Source organism: Hemiscyllium ocellatum, chromosome 11, assembly GCF_020745735.1.
Source record: "Hemiscyllium ocellatum isolate sHemOce1 chromosome 11, sHemOce1.pat.X.cur, whole genome shotgun sequence".
Lineage (NCBI taxonomy): Eukaryota > Metazoa > Chordata > Chondrichthyes > Orectolobiformes > Hemiscylliidae > Hemiscyllium > Hemiscyllium ocellatum.
The window spans coordinates 16036145-16051633 of NC_083411.1; the positions used below are offsets into that span (position 1 = coordinate 16036145).

Here is a 15489-nt window from a genome sequence, read left to right on the forward strand (position 1 = left end):
AACCGCCAATATAGCTTTCTCTCATCTGTTCACTCAAATTTGACTGAATTTAGTGTTACCTTAGTTTCCTGTTTGACAAAATTGAGCTTCCAACTTCACATCGTGATGGTTAGCTGCAATCAGTAAACAGAGAATGGGCAGAAAAAGCGTAGTGGCAATAAATGAGCAGAAAATGTTTGCAAAGTCAAATGGAGGAGGTTACCAGGTTAGAATAAAGATAGTGGAGAGATTCGAAAATGAAACAATGATAATAAAATGGGATGCAAAGGGACCTTGGTATGGATTGAAATGATGGAATTGCAAGCCTTTGTGCAGGAGAGATGGCAAGTCATATTTTGTTAGTTCGCGTTGGATGTAAGTAATTAGGATGGATGGGAGGATGCCAGCAGTGAAGATTGAAAATGCAGACTTAGCCGGAGAGAACCAAGATTCTGCAAATGGTTATCCTTCAGAAAACAACCACTGCTCCAACCTCTAACTTAGTTTGTGGTCATTCTTGAAGGGGTGAGCTAATAGCCATACCTTAGTAATCTATATTTTCTTCTTTTCCAATTCTTTAATTACTTTATCATGATAACTAGACTTGCCAGCCTCCCGCTATGTGGATTGTAAAATCCGGAACCTCATTTATAAGTCTGTCCATGGCCTCACTAAACCCCATCTCTCTGGCCATCCTCAGCCCTACATTCCAACTTTCACTTAATGATCCTACTGCATCTCATTAAACATTCATCCATTAAAACTCTACATAAACACTTGCTGACTCCCTCTACATTGCAATCTCTCCAAACATTCAAAAACATCTCAAAAGTTAATTAAATAGCTCAACTTGCTTATCTAATTTCTCTTCAGTGTTCACTTCTCACATTCATACACAAATTACAACATAAAAACACAGGATCAAAAGCAAGCCATTCAGCCCAGTCTGTGGTATTTACAAACAGTAGTTTTAACAAGCGCCCCAATAGTCTGTGGACTTGTTGGGCCGAAGGGCCTATTTCCACACTGTAAGGATTCTAATTCTAATTCTTATCTACCGACATCGCTATTTTCAGGGATCTGTGAACATGTATACCCAGATAACTATATGTCAATGCTCCTAACATTTATTGTATAATTTATTGTATAATTTTCACCTGAATTTGATTTTCCAAAATGCATCAACTCGTGTTTGGCTGGATTAAACTCCATCTGCCATTTCTCTGCCTAAATCTACAATCTATCAATATCGTGCTATACCCTTTAACAATCCTCCTCACTAACAAACAACAAAGGTCCCAGCACTGATCCCTGTGGAACACCACCAGTTACTGATCTCCACTCCAAAACAAAACCCTTCCACCACTACTCTGCCTTCTATGACCAACCCGATTTTGTATCTATCTAGCCAGCTTAAGTGGATCTGACCTATGTTTTGACGATTTTACCTTTTGTACCAGCCTGCCGTGAGGTACCCTAACAAATGAATGACTAAAGTCCTCTGCTCTTCCCTCAATCATTCTTGCCACCACCTTAAAAAACTCAACCAAGTTGATGTAACATGACCTTCTGTGCACGAACGCACACTGCCTATCAGAAGCAAGTCCATTTGCTTCCAAACGTGAATAAACTCTGTCGCTCAGTATCTTCTCCAACAGCTTCCCCATGACTGACAACAGGCTCACCGGCCTGTAATTATGTGAATTATCTCTCTTTCCCTTCTAAACAAAGGAAAGCCATTGGCCATTCTCAAGTCCTCTTGAAGCTTGCCCGAGGTCTATGAGGATGCAAAGATATATAGATTAGATTAGATTACCTACAGTGTGGAAACTAGCCCTGCGGCCCAACAAGTCCACACTGACCCTCCGAAGAGAAACCCACACCCCCCATTTTTACCCCTGACTAATCCACCTAACACTATGGGCAATTTAGCTTGGCCAATTTACCTAACCTGCACATCTTTGGACTGTGGGAGGAAACCAGAGCACCCAGAGGAAACCCACGCAGACATGGGGAGAATGTGCAAGCTCCACACACAGACAGTTGCCCAAAGCGGGAATTGAACCCGGGTCTCTGGCGCTGTGAGGCAGTAGTGCTAACCACTGAGCCACCGTGCCACCCCTAATATCTGTTAAGGCCCCAGCTGTTTCCTAACTTGCCTCCCACAGTATCCTGGGATAGGTCCCATCTGGTCCTGGGGACTTGTCTACCTTAATGTATTTCAAAACACTCAAAACTTTTGCCTTCATTATGTTGACCGGCTCAAGAGTAACCACACACCTTTCCCTAATGTCAACATCCCTCATGTACCTCTCTTTGGTGAATACCAATAAAATTTATGTATTAAGGATCACACCCATTTTCCCAACTCCATATTTTACCTTCCTCCTTTATGCTCGAGTGGGCCTACCCTTTCCCTAGGTACCCTCTTGCTCAGAATAAGTGTAAAAAATGCTTTGGAATTCTCCTTAATGCTGCTGGCCAAAGTCATTTAGTGTCCCCCTTTTAGCCCTCCTAACTCCTTGTTTGAGCTCCTTCTTATTTCTCTATATTATACAAGTCTGGTTCATCTGTTTTCAGTTGTCTAGACCTTAGGTATGCTTCATTTTTTTTGACTAAGCTGATAATTTCCCCTGTCATCCAATGTTCCTAAATCCTGCCATTCCTGTTCCTCATTTTCACAGGAATATACCTGTCCTGCACTCTAATCAACTGGTCTTTAAAAGACTCCCATGTCAGATGAGTATTTACCCTCAAACAGCTGCTCCCAATCTACATTCTCCAATTCTTCCATAATTTAGTTATAGTTGTCCTTCCCCCAATTTAACACCTTCATCTGGGCTCCACTCTTGTCCTTATCCATAAGTTACTGAAAACATACGGAATTATGGTCACTATTCCCAAAATGTTCTCCCACTTTAGCTTTGATCACCTGGTCAGACTTGTTTCCCAGTACCAAGTGCAGTATAGTCCTCTCCCTTGTTGGCCTAGCCACATACTATTTCCTGGGCACACCTAACATAGTGCACCCCAGCACTAAGGGAGTCCCAGTCAAAATGGGGGCAGTGAAATCACCCACCACAGCAACCCTGTTACTTTCACATTGTTTTAGGATGGGATTACATATCCTTTCATTTGTCACCTGCTGGCAGCTAGGAGATTTGTTGTACAATCCCAGCATTGTGACTGCACCCTTCCTATTCCACAAGAATCCTCCAGGGTGTTCACCCTCAATATAGCTGTGATATACTCTCTAACCAGTAATGCAACTCCTCCACCTCTTTTGCTTCCTCCTCTGTCTCACCTAAAACAACAATATCCTGGAACATTAAACTGCCAATTCTGTGCCTCTTTCAACCATGTCTCTGTGATAGCAATGGCATCATAACTGCATGTATTAATCCTGACTCTAAGCTCATCTGTCTTACCAGTTATACTTCTTGCATTGAAACAAATGCAGTCCAAATCTCCAGTTCCACTGAGCTCATCAACCTCTCCCTGACTACTTTTTCCAAGCTACATTTTTCTTAGTCTCAAGCTCGCTCTCAGTATCTGTACTTCTGGACTTGCTGCTCCAGTTCTCATTCCCTCACCACACTATTTTAAACCCTCCCAAATGGATACTGATCAAATCAAACCTCCCTGCCAGGATACTGATGCTCCTCCAATGCAGGTGCGATATGCCCTTTTTTAACAGGTCTTACCTTCCCCGGAAGACATTCCACCCTCCACACCTGCTCCTTAGCCACGTGTTCAATTGTACTCTGTCTCTGTTCCTAGCCTCAGTAGCATATGGCAGGGGGAGTAATTCCGAGATTACCACCCTAAAAGTCCTGCTTTTTAGTTCACTACCTAATGCCCTGAATTGTTATTGCAGAACCTTGTCACTCTTCCTATCTATGTCATTTGTGCCAATATGGACAATAACTTCTGTCTGCTTACCGTCTCATTTCAGGATCTTGTTCAGATGTACATACAATAAGGTCAATTGTGATTATACAATAGCATTTTCAGAGTAAACAGCAGTCTCGAATTACCTTGCCTTGCAGACAACTACATATACATTTCTTGTACCTCTAAGCTTACCAAATGTTTGAATGTAAAAGCTCCTTAAGATAAATTATTACTTCACAGAATCTTCATAACATCTCTGGAGATGAACATTTGTAACTGCTCCCTCCTCAATCATCCAACATATTGTACAGTAAACTCTTTGCAATGCAACGCCAAAATTACTTGTAACACTAATTGTGTTTCTTAGTACAGATGCTGCCTATCTGATGACTATTTGTTGAATTTTTTTATCTTTATTTGGCATTTGCTAGTATGAGCTTATTTTACTTCAGTTAACTCCCTCAATTTGTATGAAAAAAATACTCAAAAGGCCCCCACTTGGCTAGAAAATCCACTGCGCCACAACCAACAGCAGTTCTACATATTTTTTCATCTCTCCTATTGTTTTTTTTAAATGGGCTGTTAGACCAGAGGAAGGATTACTGCCAAACTGGAGCCAGCCTTCAGCTACACACAGGATTTCACAAGAAGTTGCTGAGCACAACTGGCATAATCACTCCTTATAAAGGACTGCTGCCAATTATAAATTTATAGAATGTTGCAGCACAAAAAAAACGGGATGGATAACCAATCAAACCTATGCTTCCACAAGAAATACCTACGTTCATTCCCATCTCTGTCTCACTCCCCATACCTTTTGACATTTCTATTTTGCAAACAAACTACACTTTGGGGCAAAATTCTAAACTGTTTCAATAATACTGGTGACATTGACCACATTTATTCTTCTTTGTATGAAATTATTATTTTTATCATGCAAGGAATCATAAGGCTGTGCAGCATTTCAGAGCTGAAAAAGGTGTTGCTGGAAAAGCACAGCAGGTCAGGCAGCATCAAAGGAGCAGGAGAGTCGACGTTTCGGGCATAAGCCCTTCCACTGCGCTTTTCCAGCAACACCTTTTTAAGCTCTGACCTCCAGCATCTGTAGTCCTCACTTTCTCGTTTGCAGTATTTCAGTCTATTGAGGATGCTAGAAGAATGCACATTGTTATGACAACCAAAATTAAGCATGTAGTCAGCACAAAGTGGCTATACAGCATGAGAGAAAATATGGTGCGCAATTAAACAATCTTAAATGCTGGTTATAGCTGCTGACCAACATATGAGTATCTCCAGTAGTTTAGTTTTCACTTCTGACCAATTATGCTTTCCATTATTGTCAGTGCATTGAGTATAGGAGTTGGGAGGTAATGTTGCAGCTGTACAGGACGCAGGTTAGGCCACTTTTGGAATATTGCGTGTAATTCTGGTCTCCTTCCTATCGGAAGGAAGGATGTCGTGAAACTTGAAAGGGTTCAGAAAAGATTTACAAGGATGTTGCCAGGGTTGGAGGCTTTGAGCTATAGGGAGAAGCTGAATATGCTGGGTCTGTTTTCCCTGGAGCATCAAAGGCTGAGGGGTGACCTTTAGAGTTTTATAAAATCATGAGGGGCATGGATAGGATAAATAGGCAAAGTCCTTTCACTGGGGTGGGGGAGTCCTGAACTAGAGGGCATAGGTTTAAGATGAGAATGGAAAGATATAAAAGGGACCTAAGGGACAACCTTTTCATGCAGGTGGTGGTGCGTGTATGGAATGAACTGCCACAGGCTGGTACAATTGCATCATTTAAAAAGCATCTGGATGGGTATATGAAGAAGAACGGTTTGGAGGGATATGGGCCAAGTGCTGGCAAATGGGATCACATTAGGCCCTTTCCATTTCCAAACATAAATATATGTAGAATATAAACCAATCATAAGTTAAACAATGTAATCAGTAATTTCCATCCCTTGTATGCCCTCACAAAAGTGAAAAAAAAAGGTTTTACAGAAGAAGGACAAAACGATCAAAAAAAATTCTGAAGTATGGAAAGCAGTTTGATTCAGAACCAAAAGTATGTTGGCAGGACTTTTTTTTTCCAGTCTACAATGGATAAAGCATGGGGGAGGAATTTGGAGAAAGAGTTTCCAACGGTGGGAGGGGTGGGGGAGAAAGCGACGGGGGGAGGGGGAGAGGGGTGAGAGCGAGCAGCGGGGGGAGGGGGAGAGGGAGGGGGAGAGAGAGAGAGAAAGAGAGAGAAAGAGAGAGAGAAAGAAAGAAAGAAAGAAAGAAAGAAAGAAAGAAAGAAAGAAAGAAAGAAAGAAAGAAAGAAAGAAAGAAAGAAAGAAAGAAAGAAAGAAAGAAAGAAAGAAAGAAAGAAAGAAGAAAGAAAGAAAGAAAGAAAGAAAGAAAGAAAGAAGAAGGAAAGAAAGAAAGAAAGAAACGGGGGGAGAAAGAGAGACGGGGGGGAGAAAGAGAGACGGGGGGGAGAGAGGGGAAGGGACAGGGGAAGGGGGGGAAGAGACAGGGAAGGGGGGGAAGAGACAGGGAAGGGGGGGAAGAGACAGGGAAGGGGGGGGAAGAGACAGGGAAGGGGGGAAGAGACAGGGAAGGGGGGGAAGAGACAGGGAAGGGGGGGAAGACAGGGAAGGGGGGAGAGAGATGGAGGCAGCGGAGATAGAGGGGAGGGAGGGAGCGGAGGGAGGGAGGCTGGATGGGGGAGAGGAATGGGGAGAGGAAGGGGAAGATAGGGAGAGGGTTGGTGGGGAGAGAAGGAGAGGAACGGGGGAGAGAAGGAGTGGGACAGAGATTGGGGGCTGGGGAGGTTGGAGGTATTCAGAGAGTCTTAAATTTTAGCTGAAGTAAGGCCAATGGAACTGGTTCATATAGAGTAACCACATTCAGTCTGGCATGGTCTTACAATGTATTTATTGACAGGGCGTATTAACAGTAGAAATCCTTACCAAACCACTTGAAATAGGAAATGCATATTTTGTAAGACTTTCGAACATGGATTTTCTGCTGCGACCTTCCTGTTTCAGAGCAAACCTCAGGTTGCGCATATCCTGTAAAAATAAAAAGTAGCTCAGTCAACAATCGGTACATGAGACCCTTTTCATTAGTGATAAAACAAAGTCACTTATTCCCTCCTGCTCTTCAAAGTCGTAAAGGTATAAATAACTTAATTTTCAAGGCAGAAACACAGATTTGCTACACAAAAAGATCCCACAACTGTTGTTCCATTTTAGACCACACATGATGAGTATCAGATAACATATTGCTAGAAATCGAATAATAAACACAATTGTTATTTAGTAGGATTATACAACAGAATGTCCAATTGTGAAAAGGAAATGGATCAGGAAATCTGTAGACAGATCAGGGAGTTCAGTAGGAACAAAATGACTTAAATGAGATTTTAATTACCACATCATCAATTTCTCCGCCATCCAATCAATTAGAGCAAACAAACCAAATTCATAAAACATGCCCAGGATTCCTCCTTTAATTGGTATTCATACACCAACAAAAGAAGCTGCATTGCTATTTGGAAATTTATCTGCATACTTATTTGAAGCAGTGCAAACACAATGGGCTGAATGGCTTCCTCTTGCGCTGTAACACTTCTAATTCTGTGATCTTCTTACATCAAAAGGCAGGTCGTGGACAAAATGCTTCAGTATCTCACCTAATCCAACTCTAGCCAGATTTCTCGGTTGTTAAAATTCTTCCAGAAGATACCAGATAGATGTTGAGCTGAATTTAGGAAGTTAGTAAATGAGCAAAAACAAGGGAAAAATAAGAATTTGCCCACCAGACTGTTTAAGACAACCTTAAAGCCAATTACTCTAACCATGTTTGTGGCCATCTGCTCCAAAAGCTCCTTATGTGATCCAACATTAGATTATTTAAGAACAACTAGTGAAGCAAGGATATTTTACATTAAATCAATGAACTGGAGGATGTTTGCAGCATAGAAGGCAGTCATGCCATGTTTCTGCCAACATTAGCACGAACAATTTAGTTAATCCGACTCCCCTGCCCTTTCACCATAACTTTTCTATTATTTACTCTTTAGTTGTATATCTAAATCAGTTTTGTAAGCCCCCTTTGCATCTGCCTCCATTAATATTAACTGTTTCATTCTCCAGGTCATAACCACATGCTGTTAACAGAATATTGTCTTCATATTACCATTGGTTCTTTGGCCAATTAGTGTCCTATGCTTTTTAATCTATCCATAAATGAGAATAGTTTTGCTCTAATCCATCTTGGCCCCTTGTGATTTTGAGCACCTTGAGTGAATTTTTTTTTAAGAGCAAACCCATCTTCACCAATCTATCCACACGAACTGGAATTCCTCATGGCTGTAACCATTCTCAGAAACCTTTTCTCTCTCTCATGTACTTTGCCTGACACTAGACCCATGCAGCTAAAACTGCTGAGTTCCCACAAAGAATTGGTCTTACTCTGCTATACTTAAAATACTGGCAAAAGGCAAATGAGCTCTTGGAGGTGATAATTAATTGGTCTTCCTCAGACTTCTCCATTTTCCTTCGTTCCCCCAGAGTGCAAAGATTTCTCCAAGTCTCGTACATATTCAATGAGTTATTATTCCAGAAGTTTGAGAATTCCAAAAGTTCACTACTTTCTAAATAAAGAAATTTCTCCTCAGTTTGGTCATAAATGAACTCACCCAGAAAACACAGCCCCTAATTCTAGATCTTTAGCCAAGGGAAACAACCCTCACAGTGTTTACCCATCAAGCCCCTCAGAATCTTATACATTGCAGTGAGATCACCCATCACTTTTAATAACTTCTGGAGCTCGTACACCCCATTCAACCTCTCATTATAGAACCCGCTCATAACAGGATTCAATCCTTCTCCAAGTTAGCAATATCCTTCTGTAGAAAAGGAAGCCAAAACTGCTGTCTATGTGCAGTCTCACCAAAGCTCTGTAAAACTGTAGCAAGAGGTATTTACTCTTGTAATCCTAAACCCCTGCAACGAAGGTTAAGATACTATTTGCCTTGCGAATTGCTTACTCTATCTGTATTCTTATTCTGTTTTTGTACAAGGTCATACAAACCTCCCTGAACATTCTCATTTAAATACCAAAGCTGTTTTTTTTTATTTGTTTAATGGGTTGAGTGTCAAAGGGCTACCAATCAATCTGCTGCCCATCTCTAACTGCCCTTGAACTGAGTAACTCAGGCCATTTCAGAGATTAGTTAAGAGTCAACCCATTGCTGTGGATATGGAGTCACATGCAGGTTAAATCAGATGAGGACATCTAACTTCTTTCTCGAAGGGACATGAATAAACCAGATGAGTTTTTGTGGCAATTGACTAGAGTTTTGGAGCATCATTTCTGAAACTAGTTTTCAATTCAAAATTTACTAAAAGTAAATCTCATCCAGACCGATCCCCACTGCATTCACCTGGGCTCTGGTTACTGATGCAGCGATAATACCATTATGTTAATATCTCCCCAATAATTCGCATTTCCCCAAATAATAATTCATCTACCACTTATCATTTGTTGACCTCTTTTTAGACTCTTTAAAAACAGAGAAATAAAGCAAAAATAGAAGAACGGGAGCAAGGTAGACCATACTATCCCTAAACTCACTTTGCCATTCAATTAAATAATGGCTGACATTGCATAATGTTTTAGTCTGTAGGTCAGTAAATCTTCTACAGATATGCTCATGTTATCATGACTATCACAACATATGAACTGAAGGTATAAAGATCTTCCATATTAAGAGCAAACCGCAGGTTGAACATAACCTGTAAAAATAAGCAGCAGCTTAGTAAACAACAGGTACATAAGGACAGAACACCCCAGTGCTCACCTTCCACCCTACAAACCTTCGCATAAACCAAATCATCCGCCGACATTTCCGCCACCTCCAAAAGGACCCCACCACCAGGGATATATTTCCCTCCCCACCCCTTTCCGCCTTCCGCAAAGACCGTTCCCTCCGTGACTACCTGGTCAGGTCCACGCCCCCCTACAACCCACCCTCCCATCCTGGCACCTTCCCCTGCCACCGCAGGAACTGTAAAACCTGTGCCCACACCTCCTCCCTCACCTCTATCCAAGGCCCTAAAGGAGCCTTCCACATCCAAAGTTTTACCTGCACATCCACTAATATCATTTATTGTATCCGTTGCTCCCGATGCGGTCTCCTCTACATGGGGGAGACTGGGCGCCTCCTAGCAGAGTGCTTTAGGGAACATCTCCAAGACACCCGCACCAATCAACCACACCGCCCCGTGGCCCAACATTTCAACTCCCCCTCCCACTCTGCCGAGGACATGGAGGTCCTGGCCCTCCTTCACTGCCGCTCCCTCACCACCAGTCGCCTGGAGGAAGAACGCCTCATCTTCCGCCTTGGAACACTTCAACCCCAGGGCATCAATGTGGACTTCAACAGTTTCCTCATTTCCCCTTCCCCCACCTCACCCTAGTTCCAAACTTCCAGCTCAGCACGGTCATCATGACTTGTCTGGACTTGTCCTACCTGCCTATCTCCTTTTCCACCTATCCACTCCACCCTCTCCTCCCTGACCTATCACCTTCTTCCCCTCCCCCACTCATCTATTGTACTCTATGCTACTTTCTCCCCACCCCCACCCTCCTCAACCTCTCTCTCCACGCTTCAGGCTCATTGCCTTTATTCCTGATGAAGGGCTTTTGCCCGAAACGTCGATTTCTCTGCATTTTGGATGCTGCCTGAACTGCTGTGCTCTTCCAGCACCACTAATCCAGGTACACAAAACCTTTTGGTCAGGTCACCTGAAGCATGGCATGCCAATGGAAGCATGTTACTCATTGTAATCAAATAGCTTCATCATCAGCCCATGCATGTAATATTTGTACATATTAATTACAATTGTAACAAACATCTGTTGGATCTTTCAATACCCACAGCCAGGTTTATGTTATGAGGGAAAAACATAAGCACTGTTACATCAAGGAAAGATATCCTGCTAAATGTAAAAACATCAGCTGATCTTCTGTTAACTCACTTTCGAGCCCACTCCTCAAAATCCTTAATTCCTGGAAACCAAACATCTATCACAATTCTTAAATGTAGATAATAAATGTATCTAGAACTCTAACACGGAATTTTAAAAATTCACTACTCTGAGTGAAGTCGTTTCTTCTAGGATTATGCCCGTGATTTAGATTCTCCAGAGGAGACAACCTCTCAGTATGTACTCTCCACAGCACTTTGTATGCTTCAATGAGATCACCGATAATTCTCCTCAATGCCAGAGAGGATAGGCCCAATTTACTCAGCCTCTCATCATTCCCCAGAATCAATCCACAGAACATTGGCGACACGAAATCCGAAGCAGCTGATTCCTCCCTAAAATATAGAGACCAAAACTGCACACTGCTTTGTTCTCACCACAGCCCAACACACCTGTAAGGTGTTCTCTTACTGTTTACATTTTCATTTAACTTTGTATTAACGAACATTGCTAATCTCTTTATCAAATTAGTAGAGTCTGCAATTCACCTACACTCCAGAACTGGCCCTTGCAGCAGCCTACTAGTTACAGCTCAACTTAAAAATGTCCCATTTATCCTGACACTCTGCTTTTTGTCCATTATTTGTTCTTTATTCCATGCTAAGATATTATCTAATCTACAAGCACTTAGCTTATATAACTGTTATAGAGACACAGAGATGTCCAGCATGGATACAGACCATTCGGTTCAACCTGTCTATGCTGACCAGATATCCCAACCCAATCCCAGTCTCACTTGCCAGCACCCAGCCCATATCCCTCCAAACCCTTTCAATTCGTATACCCATCCAAATGCCTCTTAGATGTTGCAACTTTACCAGCCTTCACCACTTCCTCTGGCAGCTCATTCCACACACATACCATCCTGTGTGTGAAAAAGTTGCCCCTTAGGTCTCTTTTATATCTTGCCCTTCTCACCCTAAACCTATGCCCTCTAGTTCTGGACTCGCCAACCCCAGGGAAAAGACTTTGTCTATTTATCCTATCCATGCCCCTCATAATTTTATAAACCTCTATAAGGTCACCCCTCAGCCTCCGACGCTCCAGGGAAAACAGTTCCAGCCTGTTCAGCCTCTCCCTGTAGCTCAAATCCTCCAACCCTGGCAACATCCTTGTAAATCTTTTCTGAACCCTTTCAAGTTTCACAACATCTTTCCGATAGGAAGGAGACCAGAATTGCACGCAATATTCCAACAGTGGCCTAACCAATGTCCTGTACAGATGCAACATGACCGACCAATTCCTGTACTCAATACTCTGACCAATAAAGGAAAGCATACCAAACGCCTTCTTCACTATTCAAAGTTTGTGAGAAGATTTGTACCTCGGGTGCTCGTTGTGGTTCTGTTCGCCAAGCTGGGAATTTGTGTTGCAGACGTTTCATCCCCTATCTAGGTGACATCCTCCGTGCTTGGGAGTCTCCTGTGAAGTGCTTCTGTGATCTTTTCTCCGGCATTTGTAGTGGTTTGAATCTGCCGCTGCCGGTTGCCAGTTCCGGAAAAGCAACATGAATTCGACTGGGACAACACTACTATTATAGGACAAGCCAAACGGAGAACAGCCAGGGAATTCCGAGAGGCATGGCACTCAATATATATTCAATCAATAAGCACATCGACCTGGACCCAATATACTGCAACCGGAACCAACAACCGGAAGCGTCAGATTCAAACCACGACAAATGCCGGAGGAAAGATCACAGAAGCGCTTCACAGGAGGGTCCCAAGCACTGAGGAAGTCACCTACACAGCGGACGAATCGTCTGCAACACAAATTCCCAGCTCAGCGAACAGAGCCTTCTTCACTATCCTATCTACCTGCAACTCCACTTTCAAGGAGCTATATAGAACATAGAACATTACAGCGCAGTACATGCCCTTCGGCCCTCGATGTTGCGCCATCCTGTCATACTAATCTGAAGTCTATCCCACCTACACTATTCCATGCATGTCCATATGCTTGTCCAATGACGACTTAAATGCACTTAAACTTGGCGAATCTACTACCGTTGCAGGCAAAGCATTCCATACCCTTACTACTCTGAGTAAAGAAACTACCTCTGACATCTGTCTTATACCTATCTCCCCTCACTTTAAATTTGTGTGCCCTTGTGTTTGCCGTCCCCATACTTAGAAAAAGGCTCTTCCTGTCCACCCTATCTAACCTTCTGATTATCTTGTATGAACCTGCACTCCAAGGCCTCTGTTCAGAACACTCCCTAGGACCTTACCATTAAGTATATATATCCTGCTAAGATTTGCTTTCCCAAAATGCAGCACCTCGCATTTATCTGAATTAAACCCCATCTGCCGCTTCTCAGTCCATTGGCCCATCTGGTCCAGATCCTGTTGTAATCTGAGGTAACCCTCTTCGCTGTCCACTACACCTCGAATTTGGTGTCATCTGCAAACTTACTAACTTTATCTCTTTTGCTCCCATCCAAATCATTTTTGTAAATGACAAAAAGTAGAGGGCCCAGCACCGATCCTTGTGGCACTCCACTGGTCACAGGCCTCCAGTCTGAAAAACAACCCACCACCATCAACCCTCTGTTTACTACCTTTGAGCCAGTTCTCGCTGTATTCCATGAGATCTAACCTTGCTAATCAGTCTCCCATGGGGAACCTTGTCGAACGCCTTACTGAAATTCACATAGATTACATCTACCGCTCTGCCCTCAGCAGTCCTCTTTGTTACTATTTCAAAAAAACTCAATTAAGTTTGTGAGACATGATTTCCCATGCATAAAGCCATGTTGACTATCCCTAATCAGTCCTTGCCTTTCCAAATACATGTACATCCTCTCCCTCAGGACTCCCTCCAACAACTTGCCCACCAACATCAACTCACTGGTCTATAGTTCCCTGGCTTGTCCTTACCACCCTTCTTAAACAATGGCACCATGTTAACCAACCTCCAGTCTTCAGGCACCTCACCTGTGACTATCGCTGATACAAATATCTCAGCAAGAGGCCCAGCAATCGCTTCTCTAGCTTCCTACAGAGTTGTCGGGTACACCTGATCAGGTCCTGGGGATTTATCCACCTCTGTGTTTCAAGACATCCAGCACTTCCTCCTCTATAATTTGGACATTTTGCAAGGTGTCACCATCTATTCCCCTACAGTCTATATCTTCCATATACATTTCCACAGTAAATACGAATGTAAAATACTCGTTTAGTATCTCCCCCATTTTCTGCAGCTTTGAGGGGCCCTATTTTCTCCCTAGTTACCCTTTTGTCCTGAACATATTTGTAAAAACACTTTGGATTCTCCTTAATTCTATTTGCCAAAGCGATCTCATATCGCCTTTTTATCCTCCTGATTTCCCTCTTAAGTATACTCCTACTGCCTTTATACTCTAAGGATTCATTCAATCTATCCTGCCTACACCTCACATATGCTTCCTTCTTTTTCTTAACCAAACCCTCAATTTCTTTAGTCATCCAGCATTCCCTATACCTACCAGCCTTTCCTTTCACCCTAACAGGAATATACTTTCTCTGGATTCTCGTTATCTCATTTCTGAAGGCTTCCCATTTTCCAGTGTACCTTTACCTGTGAACATCTACTCCCAATCAGCTTTCGAACGTTTTGGCCTGAGACATCAAAATTGGCCTTTCTCCAAGTTAAAACTTCAACTTTTAGATCTGGTCTATCGTTTTCCATCACTATTTTAAATCTAATAGAATTATGGTCACTGGCTCCAAACTGCTCCCCCACTGACACCTCAGTCACCTGCCCTGCCTTATTTCCCCAAGAGTAGGTCATGTTTTACACCTTCTCTAGTAGGTACATCCACATACTGAACAGAAAATTTTCTTGTACACACTTAACAAGTTCCTCTCCATCTAATCCCTAAACAATATGGCAGTCCCAGTCTATGTCTGGAAAGTTAAAATCCCCTACCATAATCACCCTATTATTCTTACTGATAGCGGAGATCTCCTTACAAATTTGTTTCTCAATTTCCCTCTGACTATTAGGCAGTCTATAGTACAATCCCAATAAGGTGATCATCCCTTTCTTATTTATCAGTTCCACCCAAATATCTTCCCTGGATGTATTTCCAGGAATATCCTCCCTCAGCACAGCTGTAATGCTATCCCTCATCAATAACACCACCCCCTCCCTCTTCTCTTGCTTCCCTTTCTATCCTTCCTGTAGCATCTGTATCCTGGAACATTCAGCTGTCAATCCTGTCCATCACTGAAGAAGGGTTCATGCCCGAGACGTCGATTCTCCTGCTCCTTGGATGCTGCCTGACCTGCTGCGCTTTTCCAGCAACACATTTTCAGCTCTGATCTCCAGATCTGCAGTCCTCACTTTCTCCTGTCAATCACTGAGCCAAGTTTCTGTAATTGCTGTGATTTCCCAGTCCCGTGTTCCTAACCATGCCCTGAGTTCATCTGCCTTCCCTGTTAGGCCCTTGCATTGAAATAACTGCAGTTTAATTTAATAGCCCTTGTCTCTGCCTGCCCCGACTCTCTTCTGTTCTTAATTGTATCAGTCTCAGATTGACCTCTTTCCTCACGACCTCCCTGGGTGCAATCCGTCCTTCTTGTACAGGTCACTTCTACCCCGA

General features: G+C 42.8%; 1 protein-coding gene across 2 annotated transcripts in view; it reads right to left on the reverse strand.

Annotated features, from left to right (window-relative positions):
- mtm1 (myotubularin 1) overlaps positions 1 to 15489 on the reverse strand; it is a 157875-nt gene that overhangs the window by 57922 nt on the left and 84464 nt on the right. For both annotated transcript variants that reach the window (XM_060832423.1, XM_060832424.1), the window contains one exon: positions 6819 to 6920. In XM_060832423.1, coding sequence (XP_060688406.1) covers positions 6819 to 6920 — 102 coding nt within the window. The remainder of the gene's footprint in view (positions 1 to 6818; positions 6921 to 15489) is intronic.